Source organism: Danio aesculapii, chromosome 20, assembly GCF_903798145.1.
Source record: "Danio aesculapii chromosome 20, fDanAes4.1, whole genome shotgun sequence".
NCBI lineage: Eukaryota > Metazoa > Chordata > Actinopteri > Cypriniformes > Danionidae > Danio > Danio aesculapii.
This window is the reverse complement of record NC_079454.1, coordinates 125,129-145,268: the sequence shown is the minus strand read 5'-3', so window position 1 is coordinate 145,268 and position 20,140 is coordinate 125,129. Positions and strand designations below refer to the sequence as shown.

At 41.9% G+C, this 20,140-nt stretch overlaps 1 protein-coding gene across 1 annotated transcript; it reads right to left on the bottom strand.

The window, feature by feature from the left end:
• Positions 1-2,118: 2,118 nt before the first annotated feature.
• Positions 2,119-13,262, bottom strand: LOC130247877 (G-protein coupled receptor family C group 6 member A). The gene is made up of 6 exons (XM_056481365.1): positions 13,066-13,262; positions 8,832-9,123; positions 7,146-7,901; positions 5,008-5,211; positions 4,798-4,915; positions 2,119-3,212 (listed from the first exon to the last, which is right to left on the bottom strand). The coding sequence occupies exons 1-6, from the start codon at positions 13,260-13,262 to the stop codon at positions 2,119-2,121; spliced, it is 2,661 nt and encodes an 886-aa protein (XP_056337340.1).
• Positions 13,263-20,140: the final 6,878 nt, after the last annotated feature.

Genomic DNA, 20,140 nt, shown 5'->3' with positions numbered 1-20,140 from the left:
ATCTTTGACCGAACACGACCTTCGGGTAAATGAGTTTTTCTCCTCCAGTGCTGGGCTTGCTGGTTTCTCTGATATCCCAGTTTCTCATGAGGATCTGAGTCTTTCTCTTCACTGCACAAACACTCTGCAGATTGAGAGCGCTTTGGTCCTCTTAAATGGCGATGCTTCGGTTTCATCTGAAAAGTGTTGTTGTCTGCTGTTTTTGGCCGTCTGATTTTCCTTTTCAGATAGCTGGCCTTGGCTGTTTCCTGAAGCCCACTCTGGAAAGCAGGACGGCTGGTGTCTGCTTCAGAAAAGCCACACGTTGTCTCAATCTTCTTGTCCTCTTGCACCTCCAGCTCATCTTTGCCACTGACTTCCTCCTCGGGTTCTGCATCTTCATCATCCTCTTCATCATCCTCATCCTCATCATTATCTGAAACTTGCTCACTGGTGTGCTGCTGGTCTAGAGATAAACTATTGTTGAAGGCAGATGTTATTCTAGCATTTGCTCCTGATCCCAAACTCCCCCTGCTGCGACGCAGGCGCTCGGATCCATTCTGACAGTCGTTCTCTGCACCGATGCCGCTGTCCTCACTGTGCAGTGCAGAGTCCTCAGGACAGGGCTTTCTGAAGGCAGCTGCCTCCACATGGCACAGGACCTGCTTCAAGCGCTCCTCAGCCGCACGTTTAGCCAGCAGCTTCTCTCCTATGAGCTCTGACATGGAGCCAAAGTACTGGGCTAGTTCCTGTAGGGCCGAGTCGCTCCGGCATCTGACAGAGTCTCCCACTGAGGCCATGTTCACTGCGGAGTGAAGGAGCATCTGCTGCAGCAGCTCGGATGGCAGTGGGGAGCCGGTCTGCCCATTGGCTGCTGTAGGGGGATAGTCTTTGAGAGAAGCGGGCCACGTCATGTTGTGTCCATGTTCCCTCAGCAGCTGCTCGCCGTCAGCGGCCAGGTCCTCCAGAGCCTGGTTGATCTCCTCGAAGTGCAGCACTACTGAAGCCACCGTGGTCTGTAGAGAGCGCTGGGTCTGTGCAGCCTGGCCTAGGAGCCCTAGAAGAGACTCGTATTTGGATATGCTGGGGTTCAGGTACGCATAGGCTGCCTGGTGGGCTTTCAGTACAAACTCTGCTTTCGACAGCACATAGGAGTTTTTTCTCAGTCTCGTTTTTTTTTGCTTTTTTCGCTTTACCTGCGTTTCTTTGGTCTTTTTCTCCTCTACTGCTTCTTCCTGCTTTTCTAGGAGAGTCTCTTGTGCACTTTGTTCATCATGAGAACAGATTATCTCCAGAATCTTCTCAGCAGCATCTTCTTGCACTATTGCTATGGCATCGCAGACTAGATTATCTACTGAACACCTCTTACCTTCAGAGTTTTTTGCATTTTCCTCTATCTCTGTTTCTTCTAGTCCTTCTGAATCCTCTGCTCTGGACTGAATCTGATCTCCATCTGATAGAAGGCCGGGGTTTGTCTTGCTTTCAGCTGGCCCAGATGGTAAAGCAGGCTTTTTACTAAAGAGTTGTCCTTTGGAGGGAGAGCAGCCCATGTTGATGGGAGAATGATCTTCCTTTCTTTTTCAGCAGTTTTGCTGAATGAAGATATAATGCTCAAGAATAAATTCTTTGCTGTCCGTGTCTGCTATCCCAGTCTTCTTGAGTTATTTGACCAATTACCTTCTGTCCAGTTGCTGTTTTGTTCCACAGACAGGACAGGATTGAAGCTTAAGTCTGTGCCACACACACATATGGTCACACTTCAGGAATAAAGCGCATGCGTAAGACCATAAGCTCATCTGGCTAATAAGATGCCCTGCTGGTTACCTAGTCTTATTAGAATTTACCCGCTAAACTCTGATTCAATTGAAGTCTGTTGTCATTCTGTATTATATATATATATATATGCATTATAATCAAAATATATTTTAAAAGTCCCCTGACTTAATTGTTTTGATAAAAGTGAAAAAGAAAAGAAGAAGAGGTATTTAAGTGACTTGTGTTTTGAACCACCAACAGTAGCACAGGGTAAACTGAGTTACATGTGTCTTGTATCAGGAGTATTTGTAGGTTTTCTCTGGACTGAAATCCTCTCTGTGACCCTGCCAGTGATTTCTGCAACCGGCTGTCAAAGATGAGGATTTAATCAGGATTTGTAGTAATGTGTCTTTGTCTGGCCTGCTCTGCACCGCCTCTGTCCGCATGAAATGACTCCACAGATTTTATAGAAGGATCCTTGAAAACAGGGCTGATCTCTGCTGGCGCTTCTGCACAGATGATGCCTGAGACTGTTACTACACCAATATCTGCACTGGCCGTCTCATCTCTAATGCGTCTGGTCAGCCTGCCTAGGATGATCGCCCTAGAGTTCTCCGACAGCTCCCACAGCACCACATAACACTTGGGGAGAAAATGACAAAACATGATGCCGTAGTTGGAGGCCAGGATGGCTGAGGCCTGTACGATGTGCCGCTGCTCGGTCCTGTTTCTGTCAATATAAATGGGAATAAAGCAAAGCCAGACGAACAGATGGATCAGCATGCTGAAGATGATGACTCCGGTTTCATTGAAATCCTGTGGGACTTTTCTGCCTTTGAACGCAAGAAAGAAACAGGTGAAGGCCAACAGAGCTATATAACCATGCATTGCCCCAAAACCTGCAATAGAGCCTTCATTGCAGATTATATATTTTATCAAGCTGCTTTCAGCCTTTAAAGGATCTGGGTAAGGAGACTTCAAAATCAGCCAGAACAATAGGATGATGCCTTGACCCCCAGTCAGCAGGACCAGGATCATAAGAGGCTTGTAGAGTTTCCTAAGCTCATGCTGCTTTTGTGGATTGAAGACCAGGAAAGCCAGAAAGGTGCGAAAGGCTTTAACCAGAATGCAGGAAACACACAGGGTGAAGCCGAGGCTGTACACGGCTTGCTGTGCCCTACACAGATGCTCATTCGGCCTGCCGATGAACATGATCACGCTGATGAAGCTGGCCGTCAGCCCCAGAAACATGAATCCTGACATTGTGCTGTCTGCCTTCTTGATGACCACCGTGTTCCTGTGCACACAGAAGAGGATGGACGAGGCCAACACCAGAAGCAGGCCTATAGCAGTGGCCGCTAACAGAGCTATGGGGTAACCATCCGTCCAGAACAGATACTGCTCCTTGACGATCTCACATTGGATTGCTCCTTTAAGAGATGACTGCCCGTCAGGACACTTCAGGCATTCAGACTGATCTGAAAAACAAGCATACAAACAGTCATTACAGGTGAACTAGAAAAGCAGCTCTAATGTTTAATATTCTACAAGTCTAGCAGGGATGGGTCTAGTAGAGCATGCCTGTCTCTAGGTTTCTAGGGAGACACTGAATAGCATGATCAGCTGTTTTTGATTTGTGTTGGACTCTGCAGGACACCAGGACACCTTCAGCTCTGAGTTTGTCCTCAGATACTGTCATTAGCTTAATGTTGGGATTTGATTCTTGTAAAACCGATAACATTTGTTCTACCGTTGGTTCCCAAAGTAGTCCGGGTTATGAGTGCACGACTTTGCTTACTGGGATGTTAAAGGTGCTGTTAGTAAGTTTTTAAATCATCTAAATCATATAAAGACCATAATGTGTTGCAGATATTTAGGAAAGTGCTGAGTGAACATCTGAAAAGCAATGCTAAAGTCAGTTATTCTGCTTTGAAAATGTACGCTCCTTGTTGGGATGTTTGTCTCTGTTTTGATCTCTATAACCCACCCACTGCCAGCTTTCCCAGTTATATTTCAGCACCCCAGGTTACCGGTTTGTGAAAAAGATTGTATTATATTGCAGTCTTGAAGGCTCCTCAGTTTGAGCATGTCCACCCAGTGTTTGTGTGGGTTTTCTCAAGGTGCTCCAGTTTCCAACAAACCCATGTGAACTATAGGTGAACTGGAGAAACTAAATTAGCCATAGTATATAAGTGTGTGTGAATGAGAGTGTGTATGGGTGTTTTCCAGCACTGGGGGTTTATGAGTTTGTGTGCTCTCAGTGCTGGGTTGGGGCTGGAAGGTCATTCACTTTGTAAAAGATATGCCAGAGTAATTGGCGGTTCATTCTGCTGTGGCGACCAAGGGACTAAGCAAAGATAGCGAGGTTTGGCATTGGTCCTTATTTAGCAGAAAATGCACTGTGCTTACCTGAAACCAAGACCTCTCCAACATTCAAACATCTGAATGAAACACCTAGAACAGTACACTTCCCACTTAAGAAAATGAAGATATAAAGGATATAAGGAAAAGTAGATCCAGGGTTTAGACCAGGGGTCACCAAACTTGTTCCTGGAGGGCCGGTGTCCTGCAGATTTTAGCTCCAACCCTAATCAAACACACCTGAACAAGCTAATCAAGCTCTTACTAGGTATACTTGAAACATACAGGCAGGTGTGTTGAGGCAAGTTGGAGCTAAACCCTGCAGGGACACCGGCCCTCCAGGACCGAGATTGGTGACCCCTGGTTTAGACAATGAAACTGAAACACTGGCCAATTTGATGTTGGATGTTTAATGGCTAAATGTGAGCAGCTGGTGGCCAATCTTCATTGATCTTCATCCACCAGTAAGAGCAGAGTGTGAAGGGTTAATGTCTTATGATGTTGTGTGCCTGCTGGGATACTTGACAAGGCTTACTTAATACCCTTTGACCTGAACATGCTTTATTGAAACTGGAATCATGGCAGTATATCCTGTGATGTGCACTTTGCCGAATGGAACAAACCTCTGAAACAGTAAAGGACTGAGTAAGAAGCCGGGGGGAAATGCTCATACGGTTGAATCAACATGATTTTCTGCTTTACCTGATGCATTGGTGTAGTATCCCGCATCGCAGGGGACACACTTGTAGCAGCAGGTGATGTTTGACTGCTTCTTCACTGTTCCAGGTTGGCAGAACTCAGAGCAACTGGAGCTGAGGAGCTGTAGGATGGAGGAGATGTGTGTGTTCAGTCATCATTATAGACTGTTAACTGAAGGCCAGAGGGGTTAGCATAAGAGACATCACTGCTTACGGTTTCATTGATCCAGTGGTATTCTCTAAAGATTTCCACATCTCCTTTTTTAATGAGGAATTTTCCCACAGGTTCAATCATTCGCTCATCATTATTTTCCTTCCACATTATGACATCATATCCGTCCGTAAAGTCACCGAGTTCATCAAAGAAATAAGAGTTTCCGTCGAGTGTGAAATTGACACTGCGCATGCTTGACACGAGCTGCAAAACAAGGCAAAATGATTTAACGTCCACCCTGTGGTTGTTCATGGCTGTTCAAAACACTGCAGAATATGGTACTATATATATTACAGCCATTAAATTATTTCATTTTCAATGTTCAATTTATCATTCAGACTACAACTCCCATAAGCCCTTATTCCTGAGACCGATTTCATTTACAGCTGACCTGCTTAACATCCCACTATAAATTGCCACTCGTCACACTAGAGTTTGATCATGCGAACTTCTGTCGTGGGGCGCTGCGAAAAGGGGCGGGATTAAACAAGATGATTAGACATTAATAAAGCGAGTGATCGCTCCATGTTTTACATTTCTGTCCAGACAGGTCATGTTTTGATCCTCGATTGATCTCACACAGTCAAGTGATGCGATTTCGCAGGTCAGAGTTCACCAAGCTGGAACTTTGCACCGCAGAGACCTGTGAAACTTGACACATGACCTTGTGTTTCCGGTCTGATGCCTTCGCATTCATATGAATGGAAGTCTATGGAGAGAAAAGCCCAGTGTGACCGCAGCTTTACTCTTGATCCTCACTATGTATTGATTTACCCTGGCCATCATTACTGAGCATTCCTTGTTTGTTTGCCTATCATAGTAGTGATTGTTGCCTGCACTGACCCCTGCCTGCACATTTTAAGATTGTTAGCTGCCTGCCCTGACAAAACCAGCTATTACTTTGTATTGATCCTGATTACTTAAAAAAAAAAAAACTCCAAGAGCTTCTGACTTGTCGTAGTAGATAAGTCCCATTCAATCTGCTTCCAACAATATGGAACAGGTGATTGATTTCTAATGTCTCAGCAGCCAATGAGCTTGCTCAACATTTAAACACCTCAGTGTCATTTTCATTAGCACTCTGCAAGATGTTCATGTAAAACATTAGTGAATATAATGTGTTGTTGGCAGAGATGTATAGTAACGAAGTAAACTGCTTCACTACTGTACTTAAGTACTAAAGGCTGTATCTGTACTCTACTGCTGTATTGTGTTTTCTCCTACTTCCACTTTTACTTCAGTACATATTTTCGATGAGGTTAATATTTTACTCCGGTAGATTTATTTATGTGCTGCATCGTTACAGTTATTAAATGTTACGAATCATTCCAAACCCACATTATCACTGCCAGAGCAGCAGATGGCGCTGTCACAGGTTTGAGTAAGCTGGCTCGTCATCATTCAGACGATCAAAGAAGACAGCGCTGCCTGCCTGCACTGAGAGCACTTTAGTTAGTTTTCGACATGGAAAACCCAGAAATTCCACCTTCAACTCCTTCACTTTCAACTGTTCGTGGCGATGAGGAAGAAGACCACCCATGGCCCTATTTAGAGTCCATGCTTGCATTTGTCAGAGTGAAAGATAGAATTAAGTGCGTTCTCTGTTTTCTGAAAGACTGCGAAATAACGGCCTTCAAACATTCACCATCGAATCTAAAGAAACATGCTGCAATGTTTACTTAACGTTAACTAGCTGGCCTTCATTAAGGCTGTGTCACGCTAAGTAGTACTCTGTACATCTCTGGTTGTTGGTCTTCAAGAGGATATTCGTATGTTTCAATTCAACCAATCAGAGAGCAAAACAGCAGGTTGCAACTTTAAGACATGTAATTAAATAAAGCGTCTGTAGATGAGTAACCCTGCCATACACTAAAGGTAGAGCACAGACAGATGAGCTGTGTGGAATTAAGCCACTATTGTTAAGCCGGTTAACAAGGTAGCCCAGGCACACATAGACAGTAAAACATACAGTTCCATATATACAGTATATATATACATACATACAGTTGAAGTCAGAATTATTAGCCCCTCTTACATCATTACAGACAAGTAAAGCTAAAGTCTTGGAGATCTCTGACCCACACTAATGAAGAGTTCATCACTGAGCTTAACCCCAACTGCATGGAGAGAAACCTCACCTGCCATGGAGGGAAGTTGGTCTCAGATGAGCAGGCAGTGTCATTGCACTTCAAGAGTACCCTGAGGCCATGTGCTATTGTGTAAATGGCCACTCTCTCTCGATAGGCCTCCCTCAGCTCTACTGCGTACAGCACATCATCTGTGGTGCAGCTGGACGGCCACAGTGAGCAGTTCAGTCTCAGCTGCTGGTACTCCTCGATGAAGTCATTCTTCGCTCCAGGTGTTGGCCTCAGATTCCTCAGGTAGTCTTCAAACCCTGGAATGTTTCCCAAAGCAAAAGAAAAGCCAAAGATTGTGCCCACTTTGTTGATGTCCTTCATCTGGGTTAGTGGACGGTACATTGACCAGGCGTCGCTCGCGATCCAGACTCTGCTAGTGTTGGTCTGGATCATCTCCTTAAAGAGCTTTTCCACCAGCTGTGGCTTCAGGATGAGCAGCACCACATTGGCGGAGGATGATCTTATAGCATTTGCAGCTTCTTGGATGTACTTATCCACATCCACCTGGTCTAAGTAGTGCGGCACCACTTTCTCGAAGTCTGCACATATTTTGCCCTGGGACTTCTCTGTGAAGCTCTGATAGGCTCCTCTACCATAGTCATCATCTCCGTACACGACACCAACCCAGTTCCAGGAGAAATGAGAGATGAGCTTGACCAGCGCCTCAGCCTGGTGCACATCACTGGGAATCACACGCATGAAGGACGGGTACCGCAGTTTATCACTCAGGACTGGAGAAGAGGAGGACGTGCTGACCTGGGGACAGATAAAGTGTTTCTTTCAGTTACTGATGATACACTTTTAGTTTTAGTAACTGAGCACTAGAACAGAGAAAAACACAATTATAAAATCAACAAATTTCACAAAGACAAAAAAGGGACACAGCCCTGCAGTTTAATTCCAACTTAATTAGGGCTCAAACTAACTGTGTAGAGCTGTGGCTCTCCAGGAGTCTGACACCTGTGCATTAGAGAGTTGGACTTATTATTCCAAAGGTTGCAGGATTGAGCCCAGAAATGGCAGGGATTGTAGATGTGGAGAGTGAATAGTCAGCACTCTCCTCTACCATCAACACCACAGCTGAGGTGATCCCCTTGAGGACCAAAAGCACCAGAGCACCCGAAGGAAACCCACACAGACACAGGGAGAATAAAATGCCACATAAATGCCCCCTGGCCCAGCCAGGACTTAAACCTTCTTGCTGCCCCTCTATCTCACCTCATACCTCACATTAATGTATTATATCTCATTCAGTAGGATGTGTGGTGATTGATTTGAACCTGCTCTTTCTCATGAATAAACATGGATAAATGCTTAAAATCTGTTGGTGCCACATCATAGTCTTCACTCCTGACAGTCAGTCACCACTAGGAGAAGTATATATGACCTCATACAACATTACTTTGCTTTTCAAACTGGAAGAACGAAATTAAAAGCACAAATAATTAATTTACACATCATGATAAAATGCAGGAGTCATATTAATGTTTTCAGCTAACCCTATATACATGTGAAAATATGTGTTTTGGGGATTCATGATCCTTTAACTGCTGTTAAAAGAGCTGTAAAAATGAAGAAGTGAACTCAAGTTTTGACTGACAGTGAGTATGACAGAACAGACACCTTCTCCTTCTGCAATATGCATGTAAATGCGGACTTTAATAAGACAGAGAGTTCAGAAATTACCTGAGGAACAAGGTAGAGGCTGAGGAGCTTGGCGATAGCGATGGATAACTCAGAGTATCTTTCTCCCAGAATCGCTTTGGATGGTGGACAGAAGTCTGAATAGTCTGAAAGCGCCGGTAAGGATCCATTGATGGCCAGTAAATGCTCCAGGCAGTGCAGTGCTTTGGTGGGAGATGCACAGGGGTCACAGATTTTATATCCCAGCTTAATTCCAGGGAGAAAATTTGAATTATTGATCTCCTCAACTGTGTAGATGGCACCCAGCGACTGTAGAAATGTCATCAGATCAAAACTGGTAAAACAGAAAATGAGGTTGCTCAGTTCTGCACCATTGATGAGTACACTTCAATTAACCCTGTGGCACAGCAGACGATAAGTGTTGTTAGCATGGCAGGGTTTAGTCTCATCGCTTATGCCATTTTCAAAATAATTCTCCCAAACATAATACGTTTAATATAAGTGTGTGGGACTTAACAATGCAGACACCGATAACTGAGTCGACACCTGTGATCAGAATCACCTTGATCGAGAGCCATTTTGATCTGACCATGGCTCATGTGAGTGAGCCAAGCCAAAGCTGCATGTGCGAACATGGGACTGTCATCCAGATCCACGGACAATGCCTTATTGATCCAGTTCTATTAGGGGCCGGAAACATTGATGGTTAAAACCATCACCCCAAACTTTAGTCTAGTCCAGTCTCAACAGAGTCGAGCAGAGCGGAGCAGATGCACCAGCAGCAGCTGTTGAGGAGTGGAGATGCTTCGCTTCCAGGACAACTCCAGGTCCAGTCCAGCTGGACTGGGACACTAAAATGGGATGAGACCAGCCTCGAACTCCCCATCATCTGTTTACTCTTCTTTCTTTTCTTTCTGTCTAGAGTTGCTTCGCAAAACCAGTCGACAGGACTACAGTTTCTGTCTTCCGGACTTCACTTCATCGACAGCCTCAGATACGTCACTTCAACAACCAACTAACCGCCAGTGAACTCAAGTTTGTGTTTGTGTTAGTTTTGTTTGTAATGAATAAAGTCTGTTTTGTATTTAAAGGAAAGTGGCCTGTGTATATTCATGAATCTATTGCCTTCCTATAGTATAACCCTGCTGAAGTATGAAGTGTTTTTACTTTATTTCGAATAGCAATATTTGTTTTAGAGTCAACAGCACTGCCTGTTCAAACAAGCGCTGGACGATTCATTTGTTCAGTTCAAGAGAGTTGATTCTTTTGAAGCCGCTTTAAATTCTGTTATATTCCCTTTGGAGCTAATTTAAGGCACTACATAACTGCATATTACGTGTGTGAGGGACTACATAAGGTCAGATAAACATAAAACTATACATATTATGCATATTACTGATTCCATTGGCAGACATGATCCATGTGTGTTCTGATCGGCTTAATCTTGACCAGGATTTTACTCTCACAGGAAAAAAATCAACAGATCTTTACTTGTTAAAACGTATGAGTTTTCAGAAGAGCTTTAAAAACTGGTAAAGAGGGGACCATTCTGAGTAGTACAGGCAAACCATTCCACAATTGAGGACCTACCGAAAGGCCCCTGTCTGTTTCAGCCTTTTCAATAAATTAAGATCACAAGATCTTAAACTTTAGAAGGGATGCTGAAGATCAGCTGTGCATTTTGAAGATTGCCAGATTGTGAAACACAAATAATGATTTTTAACTTAATCCTGAAATGACTGATTGCAGATGAATGAAATGTAGAATGGGGGTGCCATGATCATGTTTGTGACCATTTTTGATAAATTTGTCTGCAGTATTCTGGACCACTTGAAGTTGAGCTACCTGATATTTGGAGATGCCATAAAACAATTGCAGTAATCCAAAATCTGAAAGAATGGAAAATGGCTCATGTGACGTGTCAGACAGAAGAGTTTTGGACTGATTTTAAAAATTGGATGACTAATAATTTTTTATTACTTAATTCAGATAAAACTGAGGTCTTACTTGACCCACAAACCTCACACGCAAAACCCCATAACACTCTTTAACCCTTGATGGATTGTCAGTTCAGTCCTCATCTTCAGTAATTAGGGGGTGATTTTTGATAGCAGCCTGTTATTTAAAGGCCAGATTTCAGCATCTGTAAAACTGATTTTTTCATCTTAAAAATGTCGGTAAACTTCAACATCTGCTATCAGTGTCTAATGCAGAAAAGCTTACTCATGCTGTCATGACCTCTAGATTAGATTACTGTAATGCGTTACTCGGCGGCTGCCCTGCTGGCCTGATTAACAAACTTCAGCTGGCTCAAAATGCAGCGGCTAGAGAGCTTTCTAGAACACAGAGATGATCATATTACTCCAGTTCAGTCATCATTGGCTCCCTATTAAATATCCTATACATGTGAACACTTTATCGACTACCTACAAAGCCCTGAATGGCTGAGCTCCCCAGTAATTGAGGGAGCGCCTGGTGTATTATAGCCTTTCACGTCCTCTACACTCAATTAATCCTGGACTATTGATTATTCCCAGAATATCAGCATCAACAGTAGGCAGTAGATCTTTCTCATATCTGACACCTAAACTCTGGAACTCTTCCTAGCACAGTTCTGGAGCAGACACACTCTGTCAGAGTAAACTAGATTAAAGACACATCTCTCTGCATTAGCATACACATAACACACACATGCTGCTGAAATCTAAATCCTCTAAAGGAGTGTTAGTCTGCATTATTGAGTGCAACCGGAGCTGGGAACACTTCCCTAAAGACATTATAATGTGAGCGGCATCTGCACTTATGTTAGTCAGTGTTTATTATCCCTGAGGTCTCCAGGATCCTGGAGGAGTGGAGAGCATGAGACTGATCCCTGTAAGACCCCAGTGACAGACGAGTCTCCACATTGATCCTGAAGGGTCAGCCTGAACACCAGCCAGTGACCTCTCCCACCTGCAGCTTCTCCTCGATGGACGTCCAGCGTTCTCCAGCCTCCAGCGCCTAGACTGCAGCTCTGCACAAGAAGTTTGGCCAGTTTTTTCCTTCAGTTTGGTCAACTGGTGAGGTTTGCTCCTCCACTGTCTCCACTGGCTTGCTTGTATTATGTCTTGTGGAGCTGCTCATGGATGGATTTGCTCTTCAGTGTTTGGACTTTCAGCAGTGAAGATTAAACCACACTGAACTGAACTTCAACATTGTGCAAAACCTCCTGCTTGGAGAACACTGCAGCAGCACACCGTTATCAAAGTAAATTGAATTCCAACAACCATCTATACATATGAATATGAACACCACACCTACAAACACAGCTCTGCACATGAAGGATGATGGTCTGATTCTCAACACCAGCGAACTTAAACTAGTGTTTGATAACAATAACCAAACAAACATGAACCATATTAAAAAATGACATCTTTCAGACAAATTTAGCTCATTTTGATGCGACTTCAGCTTTGAATTATTTGTAGTCATAGAGCAGTCTGGAATAAAAAGGTTCTGCACACGCAAGCAAGTTTTCTCCAACCTCTTCTGGGATATTCCCTTCATATATTAAATGCATTAATGTCACTGATGCCTCTTCTGAAGCTGGGATTCTGTTACTCGTGAGCCCCTACATATGAACACACAACAGACTGCATGCCAGGTTCCCTTCATTGTTAAACACAGCTGGTCAACAGGTTGATTATAGCACATAAATACACATATTAAAAACACAAGCTGCTAAATTTCTTTTTAACTTGTCTAAGAAACTTAACTACATACAAATCCACAAAAGTCTTCATTTGAGGCCATCTTCTGGCTCTCTACAGAGGTTTTGTGTGAACAGTCTGTCGTCTAAGAGGCTATCTCAGTATCTCAGTGTTTCTGGACCTGGATAAAGTATGTATACCAATTCAAAGATTCAATAAAATTCTACATTCACATCACAGTAATTATTACACATTTTTAAACTACCATGTGGGTGAAAGTGCCAGTATATATATATATAAAGCACAACATACTGTAAATAAATAGTATGATGCTGTTTTAATAGCAATAAGCATTGTAATGAATAACAGTAATATTAATATATGCAGTCCACAACAAATATTAATTATGAACAAATAATTAATTCATGAGAACAAATGGCATTGAAGTTATATTTTGACCACTAAAGTTTTTAATGTCCCTGGTTTCCATTTCTGAACTCTGCTGGTCTTAGCATTGGTAAGTATGCATATGATCTTATTTGCTGTAGCAGCATGTCATAATATGAGAAGGCTTTGTCCATACTCACTCAGAGCAGATGAATGGCTGTGGTCTGGTTCGTTGGTGAAGGTTTCTCACCTTAGAGTGAATTGAGCTCAGTATTGCGATGTTGACGTCTCCATTTAAATACGCACCGCACATGGAGTCTACAGGGTCACAGCGGAGCCACGAAGCCCAGCTCAGCATCATCAGCCCCAGCACACAGAGCTGTCCTGCGCCTCTCATGATGGAAACTGTGCAGAATCACTGCTGCTCCGCTATTTACAGGAGAACTGGTTCTGCTTTCTGGGTGACGTCAGCTGGAAGGCTGGTTTTGGAGGTTACTGTGTCTGAATGTTACCTCTGATAGACTTCTGGAGGATTTCCCAAAGACTGAAATGAGAGAATTGTGGAAATTAACCCGCTCGGTGGCATTTCTGTGGCCTATGATCAGAATCTGGAGTCAGTCTGAAAGGTTATGGTGAAATGGTAGCTTTCATTTTCATTGGGATGGTTTATAGCATAAATTATAGCATAAAGGGTGTAAGAATGGCTAAATTTCTCCACAATATCAGACCCTGACCACTGTTGAGGTATTTCATGAGGCAAGACCACAAGAACTAACAGGCAATTAACCAATACATTTTCTAATCTGAAAAGAAGATTAGCTTGGAAACCAGTTCTTCAGCTGTCTCCATCATTCATCCTGAGCCCTCCTCTCTGCCCTCTACTTCACCTTCTCCATTAGAGTAGATCAATCACATTCCACACAGAATGACCAAGTTCTCAGCATGCAGTATCGCCTGGATCTATAGTTTTTCCCTTTCATGTTTGGTGTCATTTTAAATGTCTCTGTGTGATTGGTAAAGTGGTCAAATTCCACAGTAATATTTCACAAATTCACTTATATATGTTGACCTGGGTTTTGGCTTTGATGAGATCTTTGTCAGATGCTCCACTCCAGGGAAAACGGTCTTCACACCAACTCATGATCAGACAAGAGTCTCTGACGCTTTCGTTGTCTTGAATTTATAGATGCTTGTTCTGAGTTGAGTATTTAAGGGAAAGGTACAAAAATGTCATTGGGCTCTTGTAGCGAAGATACCCCGTTGCAGTGTGTGAGTCTCTGAGCTTTTGCATGAGAGAATTGCATGCTGTAATGTACTTCATCCTTCTCTAACGCTTGATTTTATCTTGGAGTAACTGATGTTGTACATTTCTTTTATATTGTTTAAATCTGTAACTGGCATGACACTTTTATCTGTGTAACCAACAAACATTACATGCGTTTATAATTATAGTTTTGGTTCCTTGTGGTGTCAGAAGCAGTGGCTGCAATGTTACTAAGAGGCACTAGGCTGCGCTAGAGGGGAGTGATAACCGGATATATTCCAGGCCACCATAGAGCAAATGAGTTGTGTTTGGTAGAGGGAGCAGCATGGTGTACTAAGGCTACCAAGCCACTCTGAGAACATTATTGTTGCTGCTCAAATGTGAGTGTTGAATGAGTGTTTAAGTTTGAGAGTATTTTCAATATTGAGTTGTGATTTTCCCCATGTTTATTTCTTATCTAGACCTGTGCTGGAGGTTTTTCAGAGATGGTGATGTTGATGCACACTTTTACATGGACTACACTCATTGATCATTGATTGGTTTTGAACTTTATGGTCATCAATAGTTTTTCCAGAAAGTGTGGAACATCGGCGAGTGAACTACTATGATACTCTGAGACTTGGAATGACCCGGTCAGTGACTCTTAATTCTACATTGCTCTATCGTATTTCCCAGAGAGAGGATGTGGATTTCATTGACTTGCACTCAAACCGTCTAAAGAATATATTCAGCTCACCATCTATATCATTTAAACACTGTTTATTTTCAGTGACTGCCAGGGTGTATGTATTGATTGCTTTTGCTTGTGTGGTCTATACTTGTGGAGAAATTAAACAAGAAGAAAAGAGTAAAAAAACAGGCCTGTGAAGGTAAATTTCAGTATGATTGAAATTCTGTGAACTCCCTCAGTGAAACATCTTACATAGAGGAGGTGTTACATCTGGAAAATAAAGTGTTAAGTTTGGATTCATTCTGAATTCTCCTCAAATCACTATATTGGCTGGTACTACCCTGATCTGTGTATGTGATATCCAAACGAACTGCTCAAGACTGTTTGGAGCAGTCGGTGCTTCAGCTGTTGGATCGGGCAGATGTTTGTGGTGCAGTAAGGATGAACTCAACACAGCCCCCTCACCATCAGACAAACGAATCACTGTATTGACATCATGGGCTAGCCTGAACACCCGCCGGTGACCAACTCAGACCTGCAGAGTCTCCACAATGAAGACTCATCGTTCTCAAGGCCTCCGACATCCAGACTGCAGCTCTGCCCTTTACATTTGGCCAGAGGAGAACTGGAGAACTGAGCCTAGTATCTCTCAAGGTTTGTTGTCCATTTCTATATCGGTGGAGTTTTGATTCTGCCCTCTGTCACCTTCTGTCCGAGGTCTGCTTGGTTTGTGTCAGTGGATCCTTCAACTGTGAGATTTATATTAAAGCAAACTGAATCATCAACAAACATCTACTGAACTGAAACTTCATACCTGACTTTTCTATTATTTCTGTTTCTATTGCGTCTGTAAAGCAGCTTTACCTGCGTCTTTGTGTTGTTTCTTTTAATACTTAAACAACACCGTAAGAGAATGCTGCAAAACTGGATATGCTCCATTCTTCACTCAACAGTAGTGTATGGCAATCTAAAGCAGATGTACAACATGTGTGCCACTTAACTGCTTTATTAAATCATGCATCACGTAAGGTATGTGCAAGAAAATACTTTCACTTCATGACTGATGCATTTCACACAACTGCTGTGAAACATGATATTCTTTACTCAAGTGCAATGAGGCAAAAGCATACTACACACACACGCACGCATACGCATACGCATACGCATATATACACTCACCAGCCACTTGATTAGGTACACCTTACTAGTATCATGTTGGACCCCCTTTCACCTTCAGAACTGCCTTAATCCTTCATGGCAGAGATTCAACAAGCTACTGGAAATATTCCTCAGAGATTTTGCTCCATATTGACATGATAGCATCACACAGTTGGTGCAGATTTGTCGGCTGCACATCCATGATGCCAATCTCCCGTTCCACCACATCCCAAAGGTGCTCTATTGGATTGAGCTCTGGTGACTGTGGAGGCCATTTGAGTACAGTGAACTCATTGTCATGTTCAAGAAACCAGTCTGAGATGATTGGTGCTTTATGACATGGTGCGTTATCCTGCTGGAAGTAGCCATCAGAAGATGGAGACACTGTGCTCATAAAGGGATGGACATGGTCAGCAGCAATACTCAGGTAGGCTGTGGCGTTGACACCATGCTCAATTGGTACTAATGGACCCAAAGAAAATCTCCCCCACACCATTACACCACCACCAGCAGCCTGAACCGCTGATACAAGGCAGGATGGATCCATGCTTTCATGTTGTTGAGGCCAAATTGTGAGCCGAGCATCCGAATGTGTCAGCAGAAATGGAGACTCATCAGACCAGGCAACGTTTCTCCAATCTTCTATTGTCCAGTTTTGGTGAGCCTGTGTGAATTGTAGCCTCAGTTTCCTGTTCTTAGCTGACAGGAGCGGCACCCGGTGTGGTCTTCTGCTGCTGTAGCCCATCCGCCTCAAGGTTGGACGTGTTGTGTGTTCAGAGATGCTCTTCTGCAGACCTCGGTTGTAACGAGTGCTTATTTGAGTTACTGTCGCCTTTCTATCAGCTGGAACCAGTCTGGCCATTCTCCTCTGACTTCTGGCATCAACAAGGCATTTGCGCCCACAGAACTGCCGCTCAATCAGCAGTTTCTGAAATACTCAGAGCAGCCCGTCTGGCACCATGCCATATTCAAATTCAGTTAAGTTGTCAAGATTGTCTTGACCATGTCATTAATTAATTCATTCATTTTCTTTTCGGCTTAGTCCCTTTATTAATCACCACATTATCCAGCATATGTTTTACGCTGAGGATGCCCTTCTAGCTGCAACCCATCACTGGGAAACATCTATACACACTCATTCACACACATACACTATGGACAATTTAGCCTACCTATATATATATATACAGTTAAAGTCAGAATTATTAGCCCCCCCCCTTTGAATTTTCTTTTTTTTTAAATATTTCCCAAATTATGTTTAACAGAGCAAGGACATTTTCACAGTATGTCTGATAATATTTGTTCTTCTAGAGAAAGTCTGATTTGTTTTATTTCAGCTAGAATAAAAGCAGTTTTAAATTTAAGAAACACCATTTTCAGGTCAATATTATTAGCCCCTTTAAGCTATATATATATTTTTTGATAGTCTACAGAAGAAACCATCATTATACAATAACTTGCCTAATAACCCTTACCTGCCTAGTTAACCTAATTACCCTAGTGAAGCCTTTAAATGTCACTTTAAGCTGTATAGAAGTGTCTTGAAGAATATCTAGTCTAATATTATTTACTGTCATCACGATGAAGAGAAAATAAATCAGTTATTAGAGATGAGTTATTAACACTATTATGATTAGAAATGTGCTGGAGAAATCTGCTCTCTATTTGAGGAATATATATATATATATATATATATATATATATATATATATATATATATATATATATATATATATATATATATATATATATATATATATAAGTGAATGTGAGTCTTGTATGACTGGATAATGTCTGATCAGATGCTGAATTTGTGTCTGTGTGTAGTCTTTTTAAACTGTGAACACAAATAAAGCAGTTTAATGTGAAGCAGAGCCCTCTAGTGTCGGCACTGAGCAACAACACCATCAGTCTGACATTACCCTGACTGAGCTCTGCAGATCAACTCAGTCTTAGATAAACCCTTTCTGTTCCATCCACAATGATGATTTAACAAAAATAAATAGACCCCCACAGACTCCAGATCTGCTGGTGATCTGCTTGGTGGTCTTCAAGGTGGAAACACTCTCCATTCCCCAAATCTTCATGTCTCAAAATATACAGGTGTCTTATATTTGTCCACAATGCTGACGGTGATCGTCTTTTCTGCTTCACATCTCTGCTTGTACATTCAGCTCTATGAAGATACTGTGAGGTATTTAAAGGGGCAGTTCACCCAAAAATGAACATGCTGTCATCATTTACACATCCTGCATTTGTTCCAAAGCTGTTTGAGTTTCTTTATTCTGCTATAAACAAAAGAAGATATTTTGAAGAATGTTGGAAACCTGCAACCACTGACTTCCACTGTATTTGTTTTTCCTACTATGAAACCAATGCTTACAGGTTTTTCGTTTTCGTCAAATCATCTTTAAAGTCATTTATTATTTAAGCTCTTCGTTGTTCAAACTTAATCTACAATGATTGAGACAATATAACGAGGGTCTACAATAGACAAGATTAATCACTGCCATAATCACAGTGTGTCACGAGGGAAGATTATGAAAAATACAATATGAAATATTCATTATTATCCTCGTGTGATCAAATATTTCAGTGATATGAGACCATTTTACCCGTATAGTATGAGGTTATAAGCTTTTCATAGGAGCACTCCACTTTTTTCCCACGACTATTATGCCTCTATCACAGTTCCTAGTAATATTGACCCAACTATCACTTTCCATTGGTTTTATTTCATGATGTAACTACAGAAGACTGTAGCTTTAAATAGGAAAATGATCTAGCTAATGGTCTAATCTGATTCACTTCATTATGCTAAGCTAAGCTAAGCTAATAATGACCCCACCAGAACAAGTAATCTGCTGACAGGATGCAAAAATGATTGAAGTCCTGTTTGACTCCAGGAGACTTGCGAAATGTTTTTTAAAGGTGGAGTGTTTCTTTAAAAGCAGGTGAAGATGTGCTTCATCCAGAGCTATGAGGCTGTCTAACGGCCGGATTCCAGCTCTGACACCCTCTGGGAGGGATTATGAGCTGAATTCACAGGTCATTCATGAAAGCTCATTTGTGTTTGAATAAAGGAATGTGTAGAATAAGCTTATTAAAGGACATTTATTAAATAAATCTGTGAATTTAAATAAATAAAAATGTAAAAGAACAAAAACTTGCCAAATGAATGATATGTATATAAATAGCTATATTCCTCTAGTCCTGTTAGAGGCGCAGTTCATTCAGTAATGTGATTTATTCTGTCATCGTTTCCTCATCCTCCACTTGATCCTTTATAAGATTTTCTTTTTGGTAACACTTTACTTGAAGCAGTGTTCATAAGACTGTCATGACACCTCTATGTTCATGCTATGACACTCGTCGTGAATGAGATTTTATGCATGCTCATGATATATTAAGGGTCATTCACTCAGTTTTGTCATTGTAAATGCAGAGATGACATTGCTTGTTATGACCACCTGACATAAACACATGCACGACCTGTTTTTGTCTGTCATGACATTTCCAAGATAACCCAAGTTGTCATTAACATGACTGTTATTATCACTATGAATGATGTTAGGAGTTTTATAACAGCGTCATTATTAATGTTTGTTCTGTTTTATCTCAACTGCAGTGGCACAAGCTGAATTTGTTATTAAATATTAATGACGCTGTTATAACATGGTCTGACAGAGTAATGAGACTTTTAATGAGACATTTTAATGACAAACACAGCTTGTTCCACTGAAATCAGGATCAGAATAATATTCATGACACAGTTATAATGCCTCATGACTGTCATGTTTATGACAGAGGAGCGAATGACACTTAATGACAGTAGTTATAAGCATCCATATAATCTCCTTCACATTCACAACACGTGCCATGTCATGATTATAAAGGCTTCACGACAGTCTTATGAACACCCTCCTCAAGTAAAGCGTGACCTGTTTCTCTTCTTCTGTTGAACAAATAAAGAAATACTGAAGAATGCTGGAAACCAGCGACTGCATTTGGTTTTCCTACTATAGATGTCAATGGTTACAGGTTTCCAGCATTCTTTGAAATATCTTCTTCAGTGTTCAACAGTAGAAAGAAACTCATACAGGTCTATAACCACTTGAGGGAGAGTAAACAGTGAGCAAATGTTCAGTTTTGGGTGAACTGTTCCTTTAAGCTGTAACTGTAG